The sequence below is a fragment of the Apis cerana genome, linkage group LG9, assembly GCF_029169275.1.
Source record: "Apis cerana isolate GH-2021 linkage group LG9, AcerK_1.0, whole genome shotgun sequence".
Classification (NCBI taxonomy): domain Eukaryota; kingdom Metazoa; phylum Arthropoda; class Insecta; order Hymenoptera; family Apidae; genus Apis; species Apis cerana.
The window spans coordinates 7,311,302-7,331,463 of NC_083860.1; the positions used below are offsets into that span (position 1 = coordinate 7,311,302).

General features: G+C 24.2%; 6 protein-coding genes across 11 annotated transcripts; 3 read left to right on the forward strand and 3 right to left on the reverse strand.

Annotated features, from left to right (window-relative positions):
• Window positions 1-129: 129 nt before the first annotated feature.
• Window positions 130-2,835, forward strand: LOC108004106 (transmembrane protein 145-like). Of its 3 annotated transcripts, none has more exons than XM_017066789.3 (4): window positions 130-404; window positions 1,330-1,753; window positions 1,817-2,406; window positions 2,515-2,835. In XM_017066789.3, exons 1-4 carry the CDS (start codon window positions 354-356, stop codon window positions 2,782-2,784), a joined length of 1,335 nt encoding a protein of 444 aa, XP_016922278.1. In that variant the 5' UTR covers window positions 130-353; the 3' UTR covers window positions 2,785-2,835. The 3 variants fall into 3 exon arrangements, with proteins under 3 accessions (XP_016922278.1, XP_016922270.2, XP_061935287.1); XM_017066781.3 differs by having other exon boundaries at window positions 393-565; XM_062079303.1 differs by lacking the exon at window positions 130-404 and adding an exon at window positions 413-565 and having other exon boundaries at window positions 1,817-2,835.
• On the reverse strand, window positions 1,013-4,356 carry LOC108004116 (FAD-linked sulfhydryl oxidase ALR). 3 transcript variants are annotated; one of them, XR_001767174.3, is made up of 4 exons: window positions 4,055-4,193; window positions 3,696-3,887; window positions 2,997-3,451; window positions 1,013-2,798 (listed from the first exon to the last, which is right to left on the reverse strand). XR_001767174.3 is itself a non-coding variant. In XM_017066811.3 (3 exons), the coding sequence occupies exons 2-3, from the start codon at window positions 3,777-3,779 to the stop codon at window positions 3,059-3,061; spliced, it is 477 nt and encodes a 158-aa protein (XP_016922300.1). In that variant the 5' UTR covers window positions 3,780-3,887; window positions 4,217-4,356; the 3' UTR covers window positions 2,822-3,058. The 3 variants fall into 3 exon arrangements, 2 of the variants coding, with proteins under 2 accessions (XP_016922300.1, XP_016922290.1); XM_017066811.3 differs by lacking the exons at window positions 1,013-2,798; window positions 4,055-4,193 and adding an exon at window positions 4,217-4,356 and having other exon boundaries at window positions 2,822-3,451; XM_017066801.3 differs by lacking the exon at window positions 1,013-2,798 and having other exon boundaries at window positions 2,822-3,451.
• Window positions 4,313-6,874, forward strand: LOC108004099 (uncharacterized). Its single transcript, XM_017066768.3, has 8 exons — window positions 4,313-4,496; window positions 4,576-5,070; window positions 5,152-5,360; window positions 5,439-5,512; window positions 5,600-5,711; window positions 5,773-5,835; window positions 5,919-6,076; window positions 6,153-6,874. Exons 1-8 carry the CDS (start codon window positions 4,313-4,315, stop codon window positions 6,283-6,285), a joined length of 1,428 nt encoding a protein of 475 aa, XP_016922257.1. The 3' UTR covers window positions 6,286-6,874.
• On the reverse strand, window positions 6,730-10,113 carry LOC108004133 (uncharacterized). The gene is made up of 3 exons (XM_017066824.3): window positions 9,330-10,113; window positions 9,036-9,247; window positions 6,730-8,944 (listed from the first exon to the last, which is right to left on the reverse strand). The coding sequence occupies exons 1-3, from the start codon at window positions 9,612-9,614 to the stop codon at window positions 7,798-7,800; spliced, it is 1,644 nt and encodes a 547-aa protein (XP_016922313.1). The 5' UTR covers window positions 9,615-10,113; the 3' UTR covers window positions 6,730-7,797.
• LOC108004148 (calcium-transporting ATPase type 2C member 1) lies at window positions 8,983-18,844 on the forward strand. Of its 2 annotated transcripts, XM_062079300.1 has the most exons (18): window positions 8,983-9,112; window positions 10,546-10,703; window positions 10,786-10,998; window positions 12,033-12,348; window positions 14,093-14,293; window positions 14,379-14,468; window positions 14,561-14,658; window positions 15,032-15,290; window positions 15,371-15,707; window positions 15,795-16,183; window positions 16,294-16,450; window positions 16,514-16,684; window positions 16,764-17,079; window positions 17,156-17,341; window positions 17,434-17,581; window positions 17,659-17,754; window positions 17,828-17,969; window positions 18,055-18,844. In XM_062079300.1, the coding sequence occupies exons 4-18, from the start codon at window positions 12,238-12,240 to the stop codon at window positions 18,186-18,188; spliced, it is 2,835 nt and encodes a 944-aa protein (XP_061935284.1). In that variant the 5' UTR covers window positions 8,983-9,112; window positions 10,546-10,703; window positions 10,786-10,998; window positions 12,033-12,237; the 3' UTR covers window positions 18,189-18,844. The 2 variants fall into 2 exon arrangements, with proteins under 2 accessions (XP_061935284.1, XP_061935283.1); XM_062079299.1 differs by lacking the exon at window positions 8,983-9,112 and having other exon boundaries at window positions 10,602-10,998.
• On the reverse strand, window positions 17,781-20,115 carry LOC108004141 (uncharacterized). The gene is made up of 4 exons (XM_062079306.1): window positions 20,097-20,115; window positions 19,898-20,022; window positions 19,491-19,600; window positions 17,781-19,224 (listed from the first exon to the last, which is right to left on the reverse strand). The coding sequence occupies exons 2-4, from the start codon at window positions 19,913-19,915 to the stop codon at window positions 19,107-19,109; spliced, it is 246 nt and encodes an 81-aa protein (XP_061935290.1). The 5' UTR covers window positions 19,916-20,022; window positions 20,097-20,115; the 3' UTR covers window positions 17,781-19,106.
• Between the last annotated feature and the right edge of the window lie 47 nt (window positions 20,116-20,162).

Sequence of the window (20,162 nt, forward strand, 5' to 3'; positions counted from 1 at the left end):
ATTTTATTAAATTCTAATAAACTTTAAACGTTTAATAATACTTTCTTTTTAAAAATATGTATAATAATACTATTTGAATTTCGTAATTTTACTTAATTTTTTTATGTGTACATATAATTATAAATATTATTTTATTATTATCATATTAGTGAAAAAAAATATCAAGGTCATAAAAAGCTTATACTAAACAATAAATCAATTCTAATTTCTCGAATTACGATTCAGAAATTCAGACTTATTTATGTTATTAAATTTTTAATATTTCTTTTATTAAAAATTTTTTTTTCTAAATTTTATATTAAATGTTTATATCTCAATATAAATATCAATATATTAATCAGTATATTAATTGAATGCATAGTTCTAAATGGCTACGAAATATTGATCATGAGAAAAATAGCAAGGTAACATGTTGCAGATATGTAGATATCATTTCAATTCAGGAAAATTGTACAATCGTGTGTCAACTATGTTTAACATATTGTCATTTTTTTTCATAATATTTCAATACTTATTAACATATTCAGAGAATAAAATTCTTCAAGGACAACTTATAACACGTGAAGTACTATAAATATCTTTTTGAATCTTTTAAATTTTATCTAAAATCTTTGAATCTATCTTACAATATCATTAATATTAATTTAAAAAAAATAATAAATATATATATATTTTTTTAAAAATATGTATTAATTGTAATTATATTTAATTTTAATTAAATAAAAATATTATATTATATAATATATTCATGTTATTATAAACTATATATAATTATAAACTAATATCTCTCTTCTAAAAAAATAAACAAAAGAGAACAAAAATTTTTTATATTTTTTATAATTAATATAATAGCATATATCAATTTTTTATTTTTGCAATATGTTTTAAAATGAAAGATAATCTTTAATTTTTTAATTAGAATTATATAAATATATATACTTTGTCATTTCAATTATAATAATTTTCAATGATATACAAAATCAGGGATAAATAAAATTATTTATATATTTCATTATATTTGCAATATAAAAATATATTTCGCATTGAGGCTATATTGCACATTCAGTGTAATTTAAGTGTATAAAGATTAATTTTTCGTTTGAAATATTGATGTCCTCTTTATAAATTATTTATATTATTATTTACATCATATACGATGTCTTTAACACGCACGATGATGTTTATTTTTATATAGGTTCTGTATCATTTAAAAAATTACGGATTTATTTTCACTTCCCAAATATATTGTAAATATAAAAAATATGCTATTATTTTGATAAAAAACAATAAAATTTTCCATTATACTATAAAAAATAATTCTCTTTTTAGAATTGGGCATTTTTAGCAAGATTTTGCTTCTTAACGGAACAAGGTATATTTCGATATAAATTTGAATTAGGAGGCAAAGAAAAAGATTTAAAAATATTATTATATTATGATGCACCTGATCAATGGCCAAGTATTTATCCTTCGAACAAAACATGCATTGAAAAAGAATCTATACTTTGGCATGGAATTGGTCAAATAATACCACTATCTACAGTAACATTTGAAGAATCGGGATGCATCGAAAAAGATGCTGTAATACGATGTTCCAGTAATCGTAGATTTCGATCATCTCGTCCAAGATGGTGGTTCATTGCCTTAGCAGATTGTTCTTCAAAAAGCGGATTAAATATCTCGTATTGGATATCATTAACAAATGCACCACATGAGAATTTCTGGAAAGAACACTTTTCAGCAGATGAATTTTGTAAGTAACATTCTCTTAATTTAAAATTATTTAATATTATTTACTTAAATCCATTTTTTTCAGATATACTGCCAGAATTATTAATTATTGCTTTTATTTATGTGATACTTGTAATATTAAGTTTTTATTTAGCTATGCAACTAAGAGCAAGAAGATTATTACATATATCTTATAAAATATTTATGGCTTCATTACTTTGTCAATTAATGGGAGTATTATTTGAAATTTATAGTTATATAAATCTTGGTTTGAGAGGAATATCAATAGAAAGTGCTTCTTTATTTGGTCAACTCCTAGAAGCATGTTCAGATATTTTATATACTGTACTTATGTTATTACTAGCACTTGGTTTTACAGTAACTAAAAGTGTTTTAACATCAAAACAAATTCGATGGCTCATATGTTTTATTTGCTTGATTTCATTTTGTCAATTTTCATTATATATTTATCAATCTGATATCTTTGATCCTGGATTGGTATTGTATATTTATGAGTCACCACCAGGTTATGGATTAATAATATTAAAGTTGATTGCTTGGATTATATTTTCTCTTCGTTGTTTTAAGACTGTTAGAAAAATGTCAACAAAACTTCACTTTTATGGTTCATTATTTTCATTGGGATCAGCATGGTTTTTATGTCATCCATTAACGGTACATAAAAATATACATTTGATTCTATACATAACAAAATATTATGTAATAAAATGTAAAGAATTTATTTATTCTTCAATATGTAAAAGCATATTTATGATTTTATAGGTACTCTGCATTACTTTATTAGTAGATGAATGGGTAAGAGAGAGTGTTGCTAAAGGCTGTTCATTATGGACTGTTTTTATGGGACATATAGTATTTTTATATATCACTAGGCCATCTATGGCTAATAAACGTTTTCCATTTCATATCAGAACATGTCAAGTTATGCCAATTGGTGGTGAAGGACAAGATCACAGTTATGAACCCAATATTAGAACAGCAAGTTCTGCATTCACTATTTCACATTTAACACCATCTATTTTACAATCTTAATAATAAGCATATACCTTAAAATATATGACCTATGTAATTATAATTGTACAATGATTCTCTTTTTATTATTTTCTTTAATGTTTATAATTAACAAAGAATATTGTATTTAATAATTAGTTAATTAGACAATGGTAAATAATAATTTATATATAATACTAATATTTTAACTATTATAGTATTTCTAACAAAAGTATTTACAATAATTAACTTACATGATGTTTTATATCACATATAGCTTTCATTACAAAATTTACACAACTATAATTAGTGATCATCAATCACATGAACCATCAAGCCAACCATATTTCCATTTTTGATCAACAAGTTTACAATCAAATTCTGGTTTTCCAAGTTTTCTATTTACCTCATTATGTATTTTACAAAGCCATTGGCTCAACTGTTCCTGTGAATTAGTTTCTGGTGGGGAATGTTTTAATTGTTCCTGTAAATCTTCTGCACATACATTGCAAGGATAAAACTTAGAAAATATATGAAAAAACTGTTTCATATCTGACTTTTGTTCTTCACTTGGATTATTAGGATAATATGCTGCCATAGTATGTAAAAATGACCATGTTACTGAACCTAATTCATCTTTATCTAATGGACAATCATTACGTTTAATTTTATTTACAGATGGACTTTTCTTCTTCTTTTCCTCAGATTCCTGTCAAAATGAAATATATTTGAGAATTTTATTATGAGAATTATACAATAATCTAAATGTAATATTTTTGACTTTTTAAAATATTTAATATTTATTATACAACTTAAATTATTATTAATTTAGAATAAGGTTTATATAATGATGTAATATTTTTTAATATAACATAAATACGAAATTTAAAACAATCCTTTTTATTAAAAAAAGAAATTGTGACCGAATGATAGATAATTTTATTTTCTTATACCTTTTCGGATTCCAAAGTCTTTCTTTGACTTTTTGCCCATGATTTAAAATCCATACATGCACGACAAGGTTTTTCGTTAGACATTCTATTGCTAAAGTCGAAGTATACATTCGTAGATATATTTAAAAAATGTTGTAATTAACAATATCTTCACGTTGAGGATAACCTCTTTTATGAAAGTGATTTGTTCACCTGTTATATTGAAAAACTAACATAAATATTTCACATCGTATCACATCATATTCGATTTAATAATAAATATTTATTAAAACACAATTATTCAAATTCATTATAATTTTTTATTAACTAATTTTCTTTAAATATCTACTGATATATATAACATATATGTAAATAAATACCTTTATATATAACAACTTGCGACTCATTTCAGTTAAGAAATGTAATAATAACGTTATAGTGTTACGAAACACAAAAGATATGGAGAGAAAAGCTCAAAACATACATTGTTCCTACATTCACGTTGAGTGATGAAAAAGAAGAAAAAATTACGTACAACTAACCTGACCTGATTGCAGTCAGCGAGTGACAAATGTTAAGTGCAGTTTTGACTGCACCGCAAATGATACGATTGTCGGTAAAGTTGATCTTCTGCATAGATGATGGCGAATCGTAAAAAAAGTAATGATTCGTCTCGATCCGTACCAAAATATCCAAGGCGTAATATCATATTTTCATCATCTTCATCTTCTGAAGAAGAGGTAACAACGGGATGTCGGAGTTGTAGAAACACATCGAAAGAGTACTTTGCTAGGAATCGTGCTGGGACAGAATCCCAAACAGGTTAGATTTAACCTGCTGTTTGTTAATAAAATTAAGCTAATAATTAGGTTAATATTTCTTGTTTTTTAATTTTTTACAGGACAAAATACATCAAGAATCGAAGAAAATCCTTTTAGTTTTAAGCATTTTCTAAAAAACGGTTCACAAGTAAATTATCAGAATGCTGGAGCTCGTCCAAAAGTTTACACTTCTCCAACACCATATAATTTAGAAAAAGGTTCTACTGTTTATTCTCGTAATCCAACAGAATTACCTGATTTTGTACAAGATCACTTGGTTGTAGAGCAATATTATCTAAATCATGAGCCCAAACAACAAACTATCTCAGATGTAGATAATCTTCCTGATTTTGCATTAAACAGTGTAGAACAAAGACAAACTCGACTCAGAAATGAATCAAAGAAAAATGAGTCTAGTACTTCATGTGATCTTTCTTTTGATTTAACTGGAAATTTGGACAAAGCAATACTTCAAAGAAATCGATCTGTACCAAATACAAGTTGTTCCTCTCATTTAAATTTACCTGTTTTTGTTAGATCTAATATAGGACCTACTGAAAATCCTGAGCCATTAGGTATTTAAATGATATATTGTTATTTAGTTTAAATAATTTTTATAAATTTAAATTTTTTATTTATAATCTTTCATTATTTAGGATTTCCATTAGATTTACCAATATCTACAACTGAACCTGATCCTGAATCAAATATTGCAGTAAGAGACTGTTCTCATTCAGGAGCAAATGAAACAAATGTTCCAAAATCTTTACCAGATTTTTTAAATGATGGTCCTATTCATAATAGAACAACATTGTCAACAGAATCTGGATCTATATCAAATAGTATAGAATCCACAGAAAGGAGGGTATGAATGAAATTAAATATTGTGAATATATTATAAATTATATTATTATAATTATAACATCATAAATATATTTTTTAGTTATTGTTGGAAAATGAAAGATTACGACAGGAGTTAGAATTAGCTCAAAAACAAATTAATGAAAAATCACAGAGGTAAATTTTTTAAATTTTTATAATTTTTTTAAGTCTTTTAATAATAGAATATATTCTTTTATTTATGTGTACATATGTTTATTACAGAATTCAATTACTAGAATTAGAATTGGCATCTAAAAAAGAAGTGGATCATGAAGAAACAATTCATCTTGAAAAAGCCATGGAACAAGTTGAGGATAATTTAAAACGTAGTACAGTGAGTATAAGAATATTTTTTATATTTATTCAGTGTCTATAATTATAACTTTTTTTTATAGAAAAGAGCAGTAAATGCAGAAAGTACTATTTCATCAATGAAAAAAGAAATTAAATCTTTAACGGTTAGTTTTTAAATATATATTATATATATGTTATATTTATGTTGTATTTAATTATAAAATGATAAAATATAATCTCAATTCAGACGGAAATATCATTACTCCGATTAGAAAACAAAGAACTTAGAACTGGAATTGCGGCAGGAAATAGAAGTGAATATAGTTCTTCAAATATAGATCAAACAGTAAGAAGGCTAGCTGGTGATTTAAGACATGCTGCTTCATCAGCTGAAGTTTCCTTGAGGTAAAGATTGATATTTGATTTTGAAAATCCTAAATTATATAATTTATATTATAATATATAAATTTAAAATTTATAGACAATTAATGTCTGGTGTGGACAATTTAAGAGTACTAGCTTCAGCACTTGAAAATGTGGATAGGATAGAAGACCGGACCAAAGATTTTCTACCAGATTTTGATGAGGATAATGCTGCTGGTCCTGCACTTTAATACATTCTTGTGTACTTCTTTTTCTGCATATTACCCTTATTTGACTTCTATGACATGTATCCCAGCCTGTGCTAAAAAGTTCCTTGAACTCACGCAATTGCGTTGAGTACTCATTTTGGAGTCGATTAGTGATTGAATTCGATTGAAAAACACGATATTTACATCATGTTTGTTGTATGTCTTTATATATTAATAATAGCTCTTCAATTTTGACTTACATAACAATTCTAGGTGTATTATATATCACCCATTTTGGCAAAGCATATCCTTTTAAATGTAATTTTAATCCATAACAACAAACATGGATAAAATAATAGCTTAAATGTGATTTATCACGATGCGACTCCAAGCAAAAAAACTGATTTTAACTTTTATATGTATGTTTTGACGTGAAACCATAAAGCACTGGTTGGGATTCAGTACATAATTCCAACGCAGTTATTAAAAAAAAAAAAAAAGAAAAAAACAATATTTTAATAGTTATTGTAACAATGTTACGTGTACAGTTTCAGATTACATGTTCAATTTCTTTGTAAATGTTGAAACTATCAGTTGAACAATTACATTTAAAACAAAATATTCTTCAAAAGATTCTTCATGTATTTTTCTATTTAAGGGGGTACATGACTCTTGAGTCTCAGAAACATGAATCTCCTAATGAATAAGATTGTAATTACGATTGACAAATGTTTTTCTAAACAATGTATAATAATAATACATATATATACAAAGAAATTAAATTTTTAAAAATTGCCTTTGTACGAAAGTTGATATACGAATAATTACAAATATTTAAATCTAAAAATCATACATCTATTTAAATACATTAAAAGTTAAAAATCATGTATTTATAATATAATAACAAAATATTTTATGTTTTCATAATATATTAACAATCATAAACATTTTAAAACTTGTGGATCAATATTTATAAAAATATTTTATTATTAATTTTATATTAATAATTTATTTTGAGCTGCAATAATTTGATTATTATTATCTCAAATACCTTTTCATTAAATTCATTAATTTAATTATTTATTTAAAATTAGATTACGTTTGATTTATAAAAAAAAATTTCAAGGCTTATTTGCCCCCTTAAAATTTAAATTGAAAATTAATAATATTTTTTCCATTATGAGGATCTTAAATTAATATTTTAATAAGTTACATGTAACTACATTGCCTGCAATGTGTATGATTTTATTCTGGAAACATATGTATAAACAATACATATTTTAAAATTATGGCAGTGTGGATACTGTATAATACAGTAAATTTAAAACATTCTTTTTAAGAAAATGCAGTTCTCAATCAATGCACGTAATATTTCATTAACAAATTGCACATATACAGGAACTTAAATACATATAATTAGTTTGTAATAAAATATAAAAAATACCAAAGTACTAAATAACAATACGAAAAATTAGTCTTATTTTACAATACCAAATGCAAATTATTTAAATATCAATTGTTATATCACCATCTGCACAAAAATTAAATACTTTATTATTGAAGACTTTCAAAAATACTAAGTAAATCAGTTTGTGTTTCAGTATGACTAGTTTGAGTACTCAACCATGAACGACATGCACCTATTGAAATATTGCAACCTGCTTCACATATCAAAGATTTTGTTTGTGTTTCAGCAGAAACAGTAGTATCTTCGAGTTGAGTCCAAGGTGTTTGTGTTTGAATATTAGATAATCCTAGATCAGTCGGTAGTATTTCATCGCAAGTTTGCGTGCATGTATTACTGTATAATAGCTGTTCCATATTATCAATATTATTTGTAGTTTGTGTTTCAATAGAACTTAAAGCAAATGATCTAGTTAAAGGATCTGAATCAAAAAATGAATAAGCTTGTTCTGTTTGAGTTTCTATACTGCTAAATTTGTCATCAAAAGTTTTGTCTGTAAGCATGGGATCTGATCGTGATATGCTATCTGAAGATACAAAAGAATATCCTTCAACATTTGATGTTTCTTCAACATAAGGTAAAGTCATTAAAGCAACTGTACTCTTTGGAGTACACTGCATTAATGGATTTGTACTATGTTCATAAAATGTTTCAAATTCTGTTTGAGTAACATTATCATTTAGAACTTCAAACATGTCTTTTTCAGGTATTGTTTGAGTACCTGATGTACTCTTTTCTTCCCAAAAATCTTGTAATCCATCATCATGACGAAGTGGTAATGGACTACCAGGAAATAAATTTGTAGCTGTAAAATTGCCAAGATTAAGGTCTTCCTTTAACAGTGTATAATCAGAATTTTGAGATACAGAATTTCTTCTATGTTTCTGAAGTTTCAATGCATTTTTAAATGCTTGTGAAGCTTGTGTAGTTTGTGTTTCCATAGATATTACATTTTGTTTAACTTTTTGGAAAATATTTGTCTGCGTTTGTTTAGATATTCCACGTTTTCCATTATGATAATAACTATTGTTAATATGTTTTAATGGACTTGATATTCTTTTATTCTTTTTATATTCATCAGTTTGTATACCAATATCTAATGTTAATTTCTGTATGGAACCATTATTATCTGATATTCTATTTTCATTTTGATTTGTTGGTAGTATTGTAATTAGTTTATTTATTTCTGTTTGACTAGTTGGTAAAATCAATCTCATTGCTTTAGAATTTGTGCGTCTATAAAATTGTTGATTAATATAAATTGATATTATTATATTTATATGTATAAAAAAATAAAATATTAAAATATTTTTGATGATTAATTTACCTTAAAAAATTTTTATATTTATCATCTATAGTATGTAATGATCGTTTTGCATGAGTAAGCAAGGCTTCATAAGAAGTGTAAGTTTTTAAACAAGAACATACAAATTCAATTCCACATATTCTCATGTGTCCTTCCTTTGCTGCTTCAGTAGAAAAACTTTTGTCACAACGAGTACATGCATGCGTTTTTTTTGCATGTACTTTAAGATAATGCTAAATGTATACATCAAAATATTAAATTTTATGTCATAATTGAAATATTTGATAAAAGATATTTTTGTATGACAACACTAACCTGTTTAAGATATTTCATAGTACTAAAATGTCTTTCTGCTTTTGGAGCATAAATACAAGATTCTACCGGACAATGATACTGTACATTTTCTTTTATCGCTTTATCTAAATTTTTACGCTGATGTACTTTAAGGTCATGTAACCGATATCGCGGTTCATTTTTAAATACAAGTCCACATTTTTCGCATTTTATATTATTCGTTATTATGCTAAGTTGCTCCGGTGATGGACAGATAGTTTTGATACATTTTGATATATTATTTTGTACGGGTTTAATTTTTTCCATTAGAGGTTATTTTTCTGCGACACTTAAACATGTATACAAACTACCGCCGTTAAGTGCTAATTCAATGTTCAATCAATTCAAAGATAGGTGCATTTGTTTATAATTTTTTGCATTACAACGTCATCCTGTTTTTCATTAAATTATTATTAAAATTTTTATAATTGAAATATGAAATTTTACTAATTAAATTTTTCTATTTTGAAAATTTGAAATATAATGATAATTTTATAAAAAATTGATAGAAATGAATGCAACAAATGATATATGCATATTTAGAAATATTTTGAACTTTTAACTTATTTAACTTTGAACTTTTATTTTATTATATTTCATTATCAATTTTTAACTTGATAATCATATTATGTTTTATTATGTTTCAAATAAGAAGAAAAATAAGATTTAAATATATTTATATTCTATATAAAATACTCTTAAATCAATTAAAGTATTTTATTGTAATGTAGATTATTGTTAAGCATTAATAAATTATATGGTCCAATTAAATACAATATTCTATATATTATACCAACATGATAAGCGGGAAAATTAAATAACCAGTTCTATCGTTTCATGTAATTCTATATATATTTTTTGTTTTCTAAATGTCACTATTATGTTTTAAAATATCTTTAGACTAATCAGTAAATCTTTATTAATTAGATTTAACATTAATAATTATACGTATTAAATTGTCATGTATTGTATTTAACTCACGTATTGAAAAACTAAGAAATAAGAATCTAAAATTATATTCATGTTTTTTATTGAACAATATACTTAATATTGATTTTTTAATTCATGTGAATAATATTGAAATTATTCTATATTTAACATTACAAGTGATTATACATATATTAATTATTAATATATTATTTTATTTTATACACGTTGAAAACATAAATACACTGCAATATAATTAAATATTTGGCAGAAATATACGAATTTGGAAGTGTAGTAACTTAAGGTCGTCGTACGCTGGATCGACACAATCTGTTCTACTTTTATCACATAACAAGGTATGAATGTATATGTGCATGACACATGCACATTTATATAGCTGCATTTTGAGCACAGTACCAACAGGGTACGGTAAGTAGCGCTGCTCGTTCTCGCTACTACTTGTCACTTTATCATTCAATAGTTATACATCAATCAAACATTGTATTTGTAGTGATCTTTTTCTATAAATATATAAATAATTTCTTATTGAAGACCAAACTATTAATTCAATCGAAACGAAGTTTCAAGAACAATATAATTACCCGGAATAGTAATTTATGAGCAATTTATTATGTGTTTTACTTGCCAACACATCGAGACTAGATCCTTCGACATGCCTCGGATATTAAAAGGATTTTGCAATCCTTAAGGATAAGATACGTTTGTACGTATTTATTTATCTTTTTATTCATATTTTTGAAAATATAAAGATTTATATTCGTTTATGTGTACTCACTCAAAAGGAACCTCTATTATCGATTTGTAATAATACTGTCTAGTTATATGCTTGTTTGATTATACATTACTTAAATTCATTATATCAAATGAAATGAAACAATTCAATTTTATTTCAATCAATTATCAATGTATTTCAATAAAATCATACACATTTTTTATTTAGTTTTTATTATTTTTTATTAAATAATTAGAAAGTTTTTATTTAACATTTTATAATACCACGTGTATAATATTCACTAAAAATACTGCAATCTTTTTCTCAAAACTAAATATTATATTTATCAAATATTTTAAGATTTTTATTTATCAAATAGATTATATCACAGATCAATTACGTATAATTAATATTATTTCTTCTGATAAATATTATTTAAATTAATTTTGTAATGTAAATCAAATTAGACATTTAATATTTTTATATAAAATAATCATGAGAATACTATCTATACTTATTTCTTTAGGAAATCGATGATATTATCTTTGGTTTAATTTGAAAGTAGGTTAGTAGCAATTGTTGAAATTATTTTTTTCATTTTTCTTTTAGATCAATTTTTGATTGAAAAGAGTATTTAAAATAATATTGTATTTCAATTGCTTATTAGAAATAAAAATGAATAATATTATATATTTGTCAGAAAAAATATCGCAATAATAATAGTTTTAGATTTTTTAATGAAACTAATATTTAAAATTAGTCATATTCATATTATATAATAATCTAAATTTTTCAAATTTATCAAATTTTTCAATAATTAGTCTAGACTTACTATATATTTCAATAAATTTATAAAAATAATTTTTTTTTTACATTTTTTTGAATATATTTGAATTAAAAAATCGTTAGAAATTTATTTGCTTGACTTTCACGTAAATGAAAATCGGTAGTATTTAATTTCTATATAAACATAATATAATACATCAATAAATGTACATGTATATTTTATGTTATTATTTTGACAGGAATTTATTTGGATTATGAACTGTATGTTCGTTTTTTTTGAAACTGTAAAACCAGATTGATAATTTATTATTCAAAATATCATAAAATCCTGTCGTAACAGGAATTTAATATTACAATAAGCAACGAATATAATTGTGACTTTATATTTGCCAATTAAAAAGTTCATATATTTAAAAAGGAAGAACGAAACATTGTTTAGAAGAAATGAAAGACACAACAAGTAATAAATACGAAAAACTTTTCGAAGATAATGAACTTGATACTGCTGCTGCAGCTACTGACAAGGAACGTAATAAAAATGCACCGGTAAAAGAGGTAAAAATAATTTTAAATTATTATATAATTATTCAAGTATTAAATATTCATACAATTTTTTTTGATTATTTAATAATAATAATAATTAATTGAATTTAAGACTTATAAGTTAAAGTAATTATAAAAGCTGTATAAATTGTAAAATAAATAAATATTTGAAATACATTCGTATATTATACGTATATTATATGCGTATATATATATATATATATATATATGTTACTTAGTATGAAAAGTTTATTGCAATTGTAGCGTCTTCAAATGCTTCGGTATCGATTGAATGCTTACTCTACCAATAATATCTGCTAGAACTAATATTATTATAATTTTATTTATAAATAAAATTTTGTTTGTTGTTAATATAACATTTATATGTCAAAAATTCTTTTATTCTATGGAATATATATATACATAATACATACATATATACATATATATAAGTACATGTCATACAGTATTTCGAAAAGTATACAAAAATAATATAGACAGGAAATTTTCTAAATATGTTGACTTAACTAAGGTAATAAGTGAAGCAATATGACCTTGTGCATTCTAAGGAAAATGGATCGATAATCAGTAGAATAAGAAATATTTTTTGCAATTTTTTGCAAAGAATATTTTGAAATTAATATGTATAAATTACGTTGTACAAATTTTTTTACAAGAAATAATGAAAATTACATTATTTTTGCAAATTCTATTTCATATTAATAATTCTTACAGTGTAATACAATATAAATTTTATTTATCGATTTAGAATTTAATTCTTTGGATGATTTTTTAAATAGGCTTTTTGAATACAATTAAAGATAGAACATTATAAATTAATAAACTAAAAAGTTGCTATAATTAAAAATAAAAAATTAAAAAATATTATACTTTTATTTTAATTTAGATAACAACTTATATTTATATATTGTAGAAAAAAAGAAAGATTTTTTATTTACTTTCTGTTTTATTGCATAAATTCATGATATATTCGAATTCGTATCGTAATTTTAACATATCAATTTCTCAATGAATGTTTTATGAATTTTGTCAAGTTTTTAATACTATCTATATTTTTGTCAAAATTTATAAAAATTTGTTAATGTTTCTTGAAAGATAAAATTATTTTTAAAAAAATATTTCTTAAATATTAGTAATAATTTTTTTTATATTTAAAATACATCCTTTATATGTTTCATATAAATTATTATTATTATATATATATAAATATTTTAACATACATTCTTTTATTTTTTTATATTTATATCTTAATATCTTGTTATAATCTCATCGTATCACTCGATATAAGATAATACTAATCTTACACGTCATAGTATATATTACATGTTAATGTGACATTAAATAATATTTTATTTTATACTTACAAAATGTGAATAAATTGATTAATTTACTATAGTTTTCATTATGTATAGTCAAAAGCAAAATATTATTAAAATTAATCTATACATTTTTAATATATTGATGATTTATTTGATAAGTTGTAAAAATGTAGAAAATTTTTAGATAGATTGAATAATATATCATGAATATTGTTAATATATACATTGAAATTTCGTATATTTTTAAATTAAATATTGAAAAATAATGCATTTTACTAATATTATTGTCTATTGTTTTAAAATGAATGAAAGTTCTTGATAAAGGTTAGGAATTGGTTGTTATATACATCTTAAAAATTAATAATGAAAAACAGAGAGATTATTGTTTAAGAAAGTTGTTATTTTAATTTTTTAAGGATAAAGATCAAACTTCAATAATGTGGTTAACAACAGCTGAAGCAGCCAGTCTTGGTGCTGAAGAAGTTGCTGCTAGGTTGCATGTTGATGTAAGAACAGGTCTTTGGTGGCAAGAGGCAGACCACCGCAAACAATTAGTTGGATTTAATGAGTTTAGTGTTAAAGAACAAGAACCAACATGGAAAAAATATCTTGAACAGGTAGAAATATTTATATATTTATCTTTGTATATTAATATTATCTTATGTAATTAAATATGTCTTTTCTTTTTTTTTTTTTTTTTAGTTTAAAAATCCTCTAATTCTATTACTTCTTGCTTCTGCCTTTGTTAGTGTATGTATGAGGCAGTTTGACGATGCTGTCAGTATTACAGTGGTAAGTATTTTATAATAATTTTATTATTAATTAAATAGTTTTTAAATTATTTTTTAATAGACATTATATTGATAAATTACATATTTTCTTAGGCTATCATAATAGTAGTGACAGTTGCATTTGTACAAGAATATCGTTCTGAAAAATCCTTAGAAGAATTAAATAAATTGGTGCCACCAACTTGTCACTGGTAAATAAATTTTGATTATTTATTAAATATTTATTAGATAAAAGTTATGTCAAGTATAATTAAAAATTGTTGGTAGCATTTATTTAAATTAACATTTCTCCTAGAAATATGGTCTTTGGAGGATATATTAACCCTTTGTATGGAGTATTACTTTACTTTCTTAAAAAAGAAGATGTAGTATCCAATTCCAATCAATAGATCAATAAGGTGAAATTTCTTTCCCTGCAACATTTATTTAAAATATTCAATTTTAAAGATGCACAGTTCTAGGTTGAGGATGGAAGTTAGACCTATTTATTGTTATAATATATTAGAATATTTTAATGTTAAACAATTTTAATGGTAATATAATATTTTTAATATTTTTTTACAGTTTACGAGAAAGCCGCGTAGAAACATTTCTTGCTCGCAATTTAGTTCCTGGTGATGTAGTTTATTTAAATATTGGTGATAGAGTACCTGCAGATGTCAGGATATTTGAAGCAATAGATTTAGCAATTGATGAAAGTAGTTTTACTGGAGAAACTGAACCAGCACAAAAGTCAACAGCTCCATTACTTAAAGCTAATGGATTGACAACAAAGAGAAATATTGCATTTATGGGTACATTAGTACGTTGTGGCAATGGAAAAGTAAGTTCTATTATGACAAATAAATTTCAGTATTTATAATATCTACAATAATTTATAAAAATATAAAAAATATTCTGTAGGGTATAGTAGTAAATACAGGAGAAAAAAGTGAATTTGGAGAAGTTTTTTCAATGATGCAAGCAGAAGAAGCTCCAAAAACACCACTTCAAAGAAGTATGCATATTTTGGGCACTCAATTATCTTTTTATTCATTTTGCATTATTGGTATTATTATGCTTCTTGGCTGGATCCAAGGCAAAGCTTTACTTGAAATGCTTACTATCAGTGTAAGTTTGGCAGTAGCAGCTATACCAGAAGGTTTACCTATTGTTGTGACTGTAACTTTAGCATTGGGTGTTATGAGAATGGTTAAGAGAAAAGCCATTGTAAAGAAATTACCAACAGTAGAAACACTCGGTATGAATATATACAATATTATATAATTGTTATATAATGTTTATAAAATTTAATCAAGATATGTAATTATTATATTATTAAATATAGGTTGCGTAAATGTGATATGCTCCGATAAAACAGGTACCATTACAAAGAATGAAATGACTGCAACAATTTTAGTGACATCAGAAGGATATATAGCTGATATTACTGGAACTGGTTATAATGATAAAGGAGACGTACGAATTCGAAAATGTGATAATATGAATCTTGCACGCAATGCTATTAGTAATATGTTGGAAGTAGGATGTGTTTGCAATAATGCTATAATACAAAATGATACTTTACTTGGTCAGCCAACAGAAGGTGCATTAATAGCATTAGCAATGAAATATGGAATGTATGGAATTTCTGATAAGTATTTGCGATTACAAGAATATCCATTTTCATCTGAGCAAAAAATGATGGCTGTGAAATGTACACCGAAATATGGAGAAGTAAAATACATATATAATAATTTCTTAATTATTTAAATATTAATATTATTTATTAAAAATTTATTAAAAATATTTATTACATTTTATATATTTTTTTATATGTGTTATAGAATAAGCAAGAAATATATTTTGTAAAAGGTGCTTTGGATAAAATATTACCACTATGTACTAAATATTCTGTCAATGGTCAAGAATATTCTTTGAATCAAAAAAAAGATGAAGAATTTTTGACGGAAGCTTATGAAATTGGGCAGCAAGGATTAAGAGGTATATTTTAATATTGATGATAATTTTAATTCTTTTATCTAATATTTTTTAATATACTTATAGTAATTGGATTAGCACGTGGAAAATCATTACAAGATTTAATGTATGTTGGTCTTATTGGTATATGCGATCCTCCACGACCACACGTTCGTGAATCTATAACAACTCTGATAAATAGTGGAGTTAAAGTTAAAATGGTTACAGGTGATGCTAAAGAAACTGCATCTGCAATTGGTATACGAATTCATCGAATTTTTCATAATTCATAAAAATATATAAAGATTATTACATTATATTTATTTCTTTATTTTAGCAAGTATGATTGGATTAGATGTACTTCATTCACGGCTAATTTCTGGAGATGAAATTGATTTAATGTCCGAACATCAATTAGAACAATGTATCAATAACGTTAGTGTATTTTATCGAGTTACACCTAAACATAAATTGGCTATTGTAAAAGCTTTACAAAGGGAAGGAAATATAGTAGGCATGACGGGTGATGGTGTTAATGATGGTGTTGCTTTGAAAAAAGCAGATATAGGCATAGCAATGGGTAAAAATGGTACTGATGTTTGTAAAGAAGCTGCAGACATGATTTTAGTGGATGATGATTTTGAAACTATCATGTAAATATTAATTTTTTCTTTATTGATTCCCAATATTTTTTATTTTTATTCATTTTTAATTATGAATATGTTATAGTGCTGCAATTGAGGAAGGAAAAGGAATTTTTCATAATATACGAAATTTTTTAAGATTTCAATTGAGTACTAGTATAGCTGCTCTATCTTTAATTGCACTTGCTACTTTAATGGGTATTGCAAATCCTTTAAATGCAATGCAAATTCTTTGGATAAATATTATTATGGATGGACCACCTGCTCAAAGGTAATCTAAAAATGATAAAATTTTTTTAATAAATCATATTATAATATTTATATATATATATATATATATATATATACAATTATTTTTTATAGTCTTGGTGTTGAACCAGTTGATAAAGATGTGTTAAAACAGAAACCACGTAATATAAAAGAACCAATGATTACACGACATCTTATTATTAATGTATTATTATCAGCTACTATTATTATTATTGGTACTTTATGGGTTTATAATAAAGAGGTAAATTTTATAATAAAAAGTATTAATTTTTTATAAATTTTGTAATTCTATGTTTTTTTGTATTTTATTTCTATTAGATGAGAACTGATGGTAATACTGCAAGAGATACAACCATGACATTTACATGTTTTGTTTTTTTCGATATGTTCAATGCTCTAAGTTGCAGATCACAGGTAAAAAATAATAAAATTATGCAATATTATAATATATATTTTTTATTTATTAAATATAATTCTAACATTTTAGACCAAATCAATATTTACTATTGGTTTATGGAGTAACAAAATGTTCCTGGTAGCCGTAGCATTATCAGTAATAGGACAAATGTTAGTGATTTATTTTCCACCATTACAACGAGTTTTTCAAACTGAAGCTCTTTCAGCTATAGGTATGTATTTTATTAAGATAAATCTTTAAAATTTGTTATTTTTAAATTCGAATTTTTAAAATATTTCTTTCTATAATTTTGATAGATATCTTGTTTCTCGTCGCACTCACATCAAGTGTTTTTATAATTAGCGAGATAAAGAAATTTATAGAGAGACAACTATTTAGACGGCGAGCAGGTACACAATATTATAATAAATCTGAGATGGATTTTGTATGACAGTTACAGTCTGCCGAAGATAAGGCGGACAAGGATCATTTGGAATAAAATACCCAACACACATTATGCGGGTAGTAGATTGATTTATCAACATTATCTCGATATACTCGATTATGCTTATATACTTGTAAACTTGTATATGCACTTATCACGAAACAAACATTTGTGCATCTAATCAAGCGCATTTAAGATTTAAAATGACTGCGTTTTTTAATCTTTGCAAATTTTTCTGACTTTTCTGATGTATGATATCAGATTTTTAGACTTAGAATTTAACCATTTCTCGTCCTTACAATGATTGTATTAGACATGTCATAGATTCTAGAAATGCTATGCACATTCCACTAATTTTTCGTAGACGATCGATTTTAATAATATTACTCGTAATCGTATTTATAGTAATTTTTGTCTTGATTAATCATAATATTCTAATATATAACACATTTTTTCATTCATCTTATTGATAAATATCATTAATGAAAATATTTATCTCTTAAGATAAATATATTTATTCGTTTTTTTCGCGATAATTATAGATCGCAGTGTCTAATAATAAAAATAATAATCCGTGAAGAAGAAACATATATTTACGACATAATTAAGCATATCGATCGATTGCATTTAAAAATACAATTGGTTATAATTAAAAGAATAAACAATCTTGTAATGTTCTTTAATTCCATAACATAATTCGATATGTTTCTGATGACAAGAAAAAATATAATTATGATAAAAAATTGAAAATGTGTATAATATGTTATTATAACTTAATAATTATTATAATATGAAATACAATTATTTTCTTGTAATCGGAAACAAAATCGTCTATGTATTATGTCACATCATTTCACGAACGATCATTAATTTTTAATTTGTTCGTATATAATTTATAATTTAATGCTCTTTGTTGTTTTAATTTTAATGAATACCTTCGAGACCACTATAAGTTTTGTATTGATATAATTCTGGTCCTCCATAGCCATAGAGTAATTTTCCTCTACCATTTTCATCATAATATGGATAGCGATATTTAGGCCTGTGAATCAGGTATTTATTATAATCTTGTAATTTTTTTTTTCATCAAAAAATTGTATTTCATGATTTTAAACAATTATTTTTTTAATATATTTCTTAATACATTTTATATTAATTTAACTTGTATATTAATTGTAATTTAACATGTATATAAGAAACTTATAATCTTTTTTTATAATTGTTATATAACAAATTACCATTCTCACTTCATTTTTTATGTACTTTAAACATAACTTTATACTCTTTGTATGTTTTTTAATTTCTTACCGTTCAAAATACTGAAAATTAGGTGCCTTTGGTTGAGCTATCGTCGCTGTGGCTTCGATTATTAATCCAAATAAAAAAGTGATGGCTACTGCAAAGATCACGGTCGTCCACTGAAAGTTCGTTCAATTAATATTACTATGTCGAAACAAAAAAAAAAATATATATATAAAAAATGTCCTACATTCAGCATATACTTTAGATGAATCTATTAAATGTTTCATAATAAATAGTACGAAAAAAAAAAAGAGTATCATTTTATATGACATATATATTATATATAGATCAAGAAATAACTTTGAGATGTATTTTAATTGGAATTATTATATTCCTTATATTCTTTTCAATACATTTTAATTTGATATATTTTTTATTTGTATATTTATTTTTATTTATTATTATATACTTACATAAGCGTATTTTGTCATTTTAATGATTGCAAGGTGTACACAAATACTTTCAATAGAATGAAAATTCTAAAAAGTCACTAAATGTAACGCCAAATATACGTGTGCTTATTTTGATATTTTTTTCACTGAAGAGAAAAAAAACACAGATTAATTTAATTTAAAAAATACGTCAGAAAAGATATAACACAACAATCCATACAGTCAGTCTCTGTTTTTCTGATTCTGTCTTTACTTACCTTATTCTAATATCCGTTATAATTCTCCA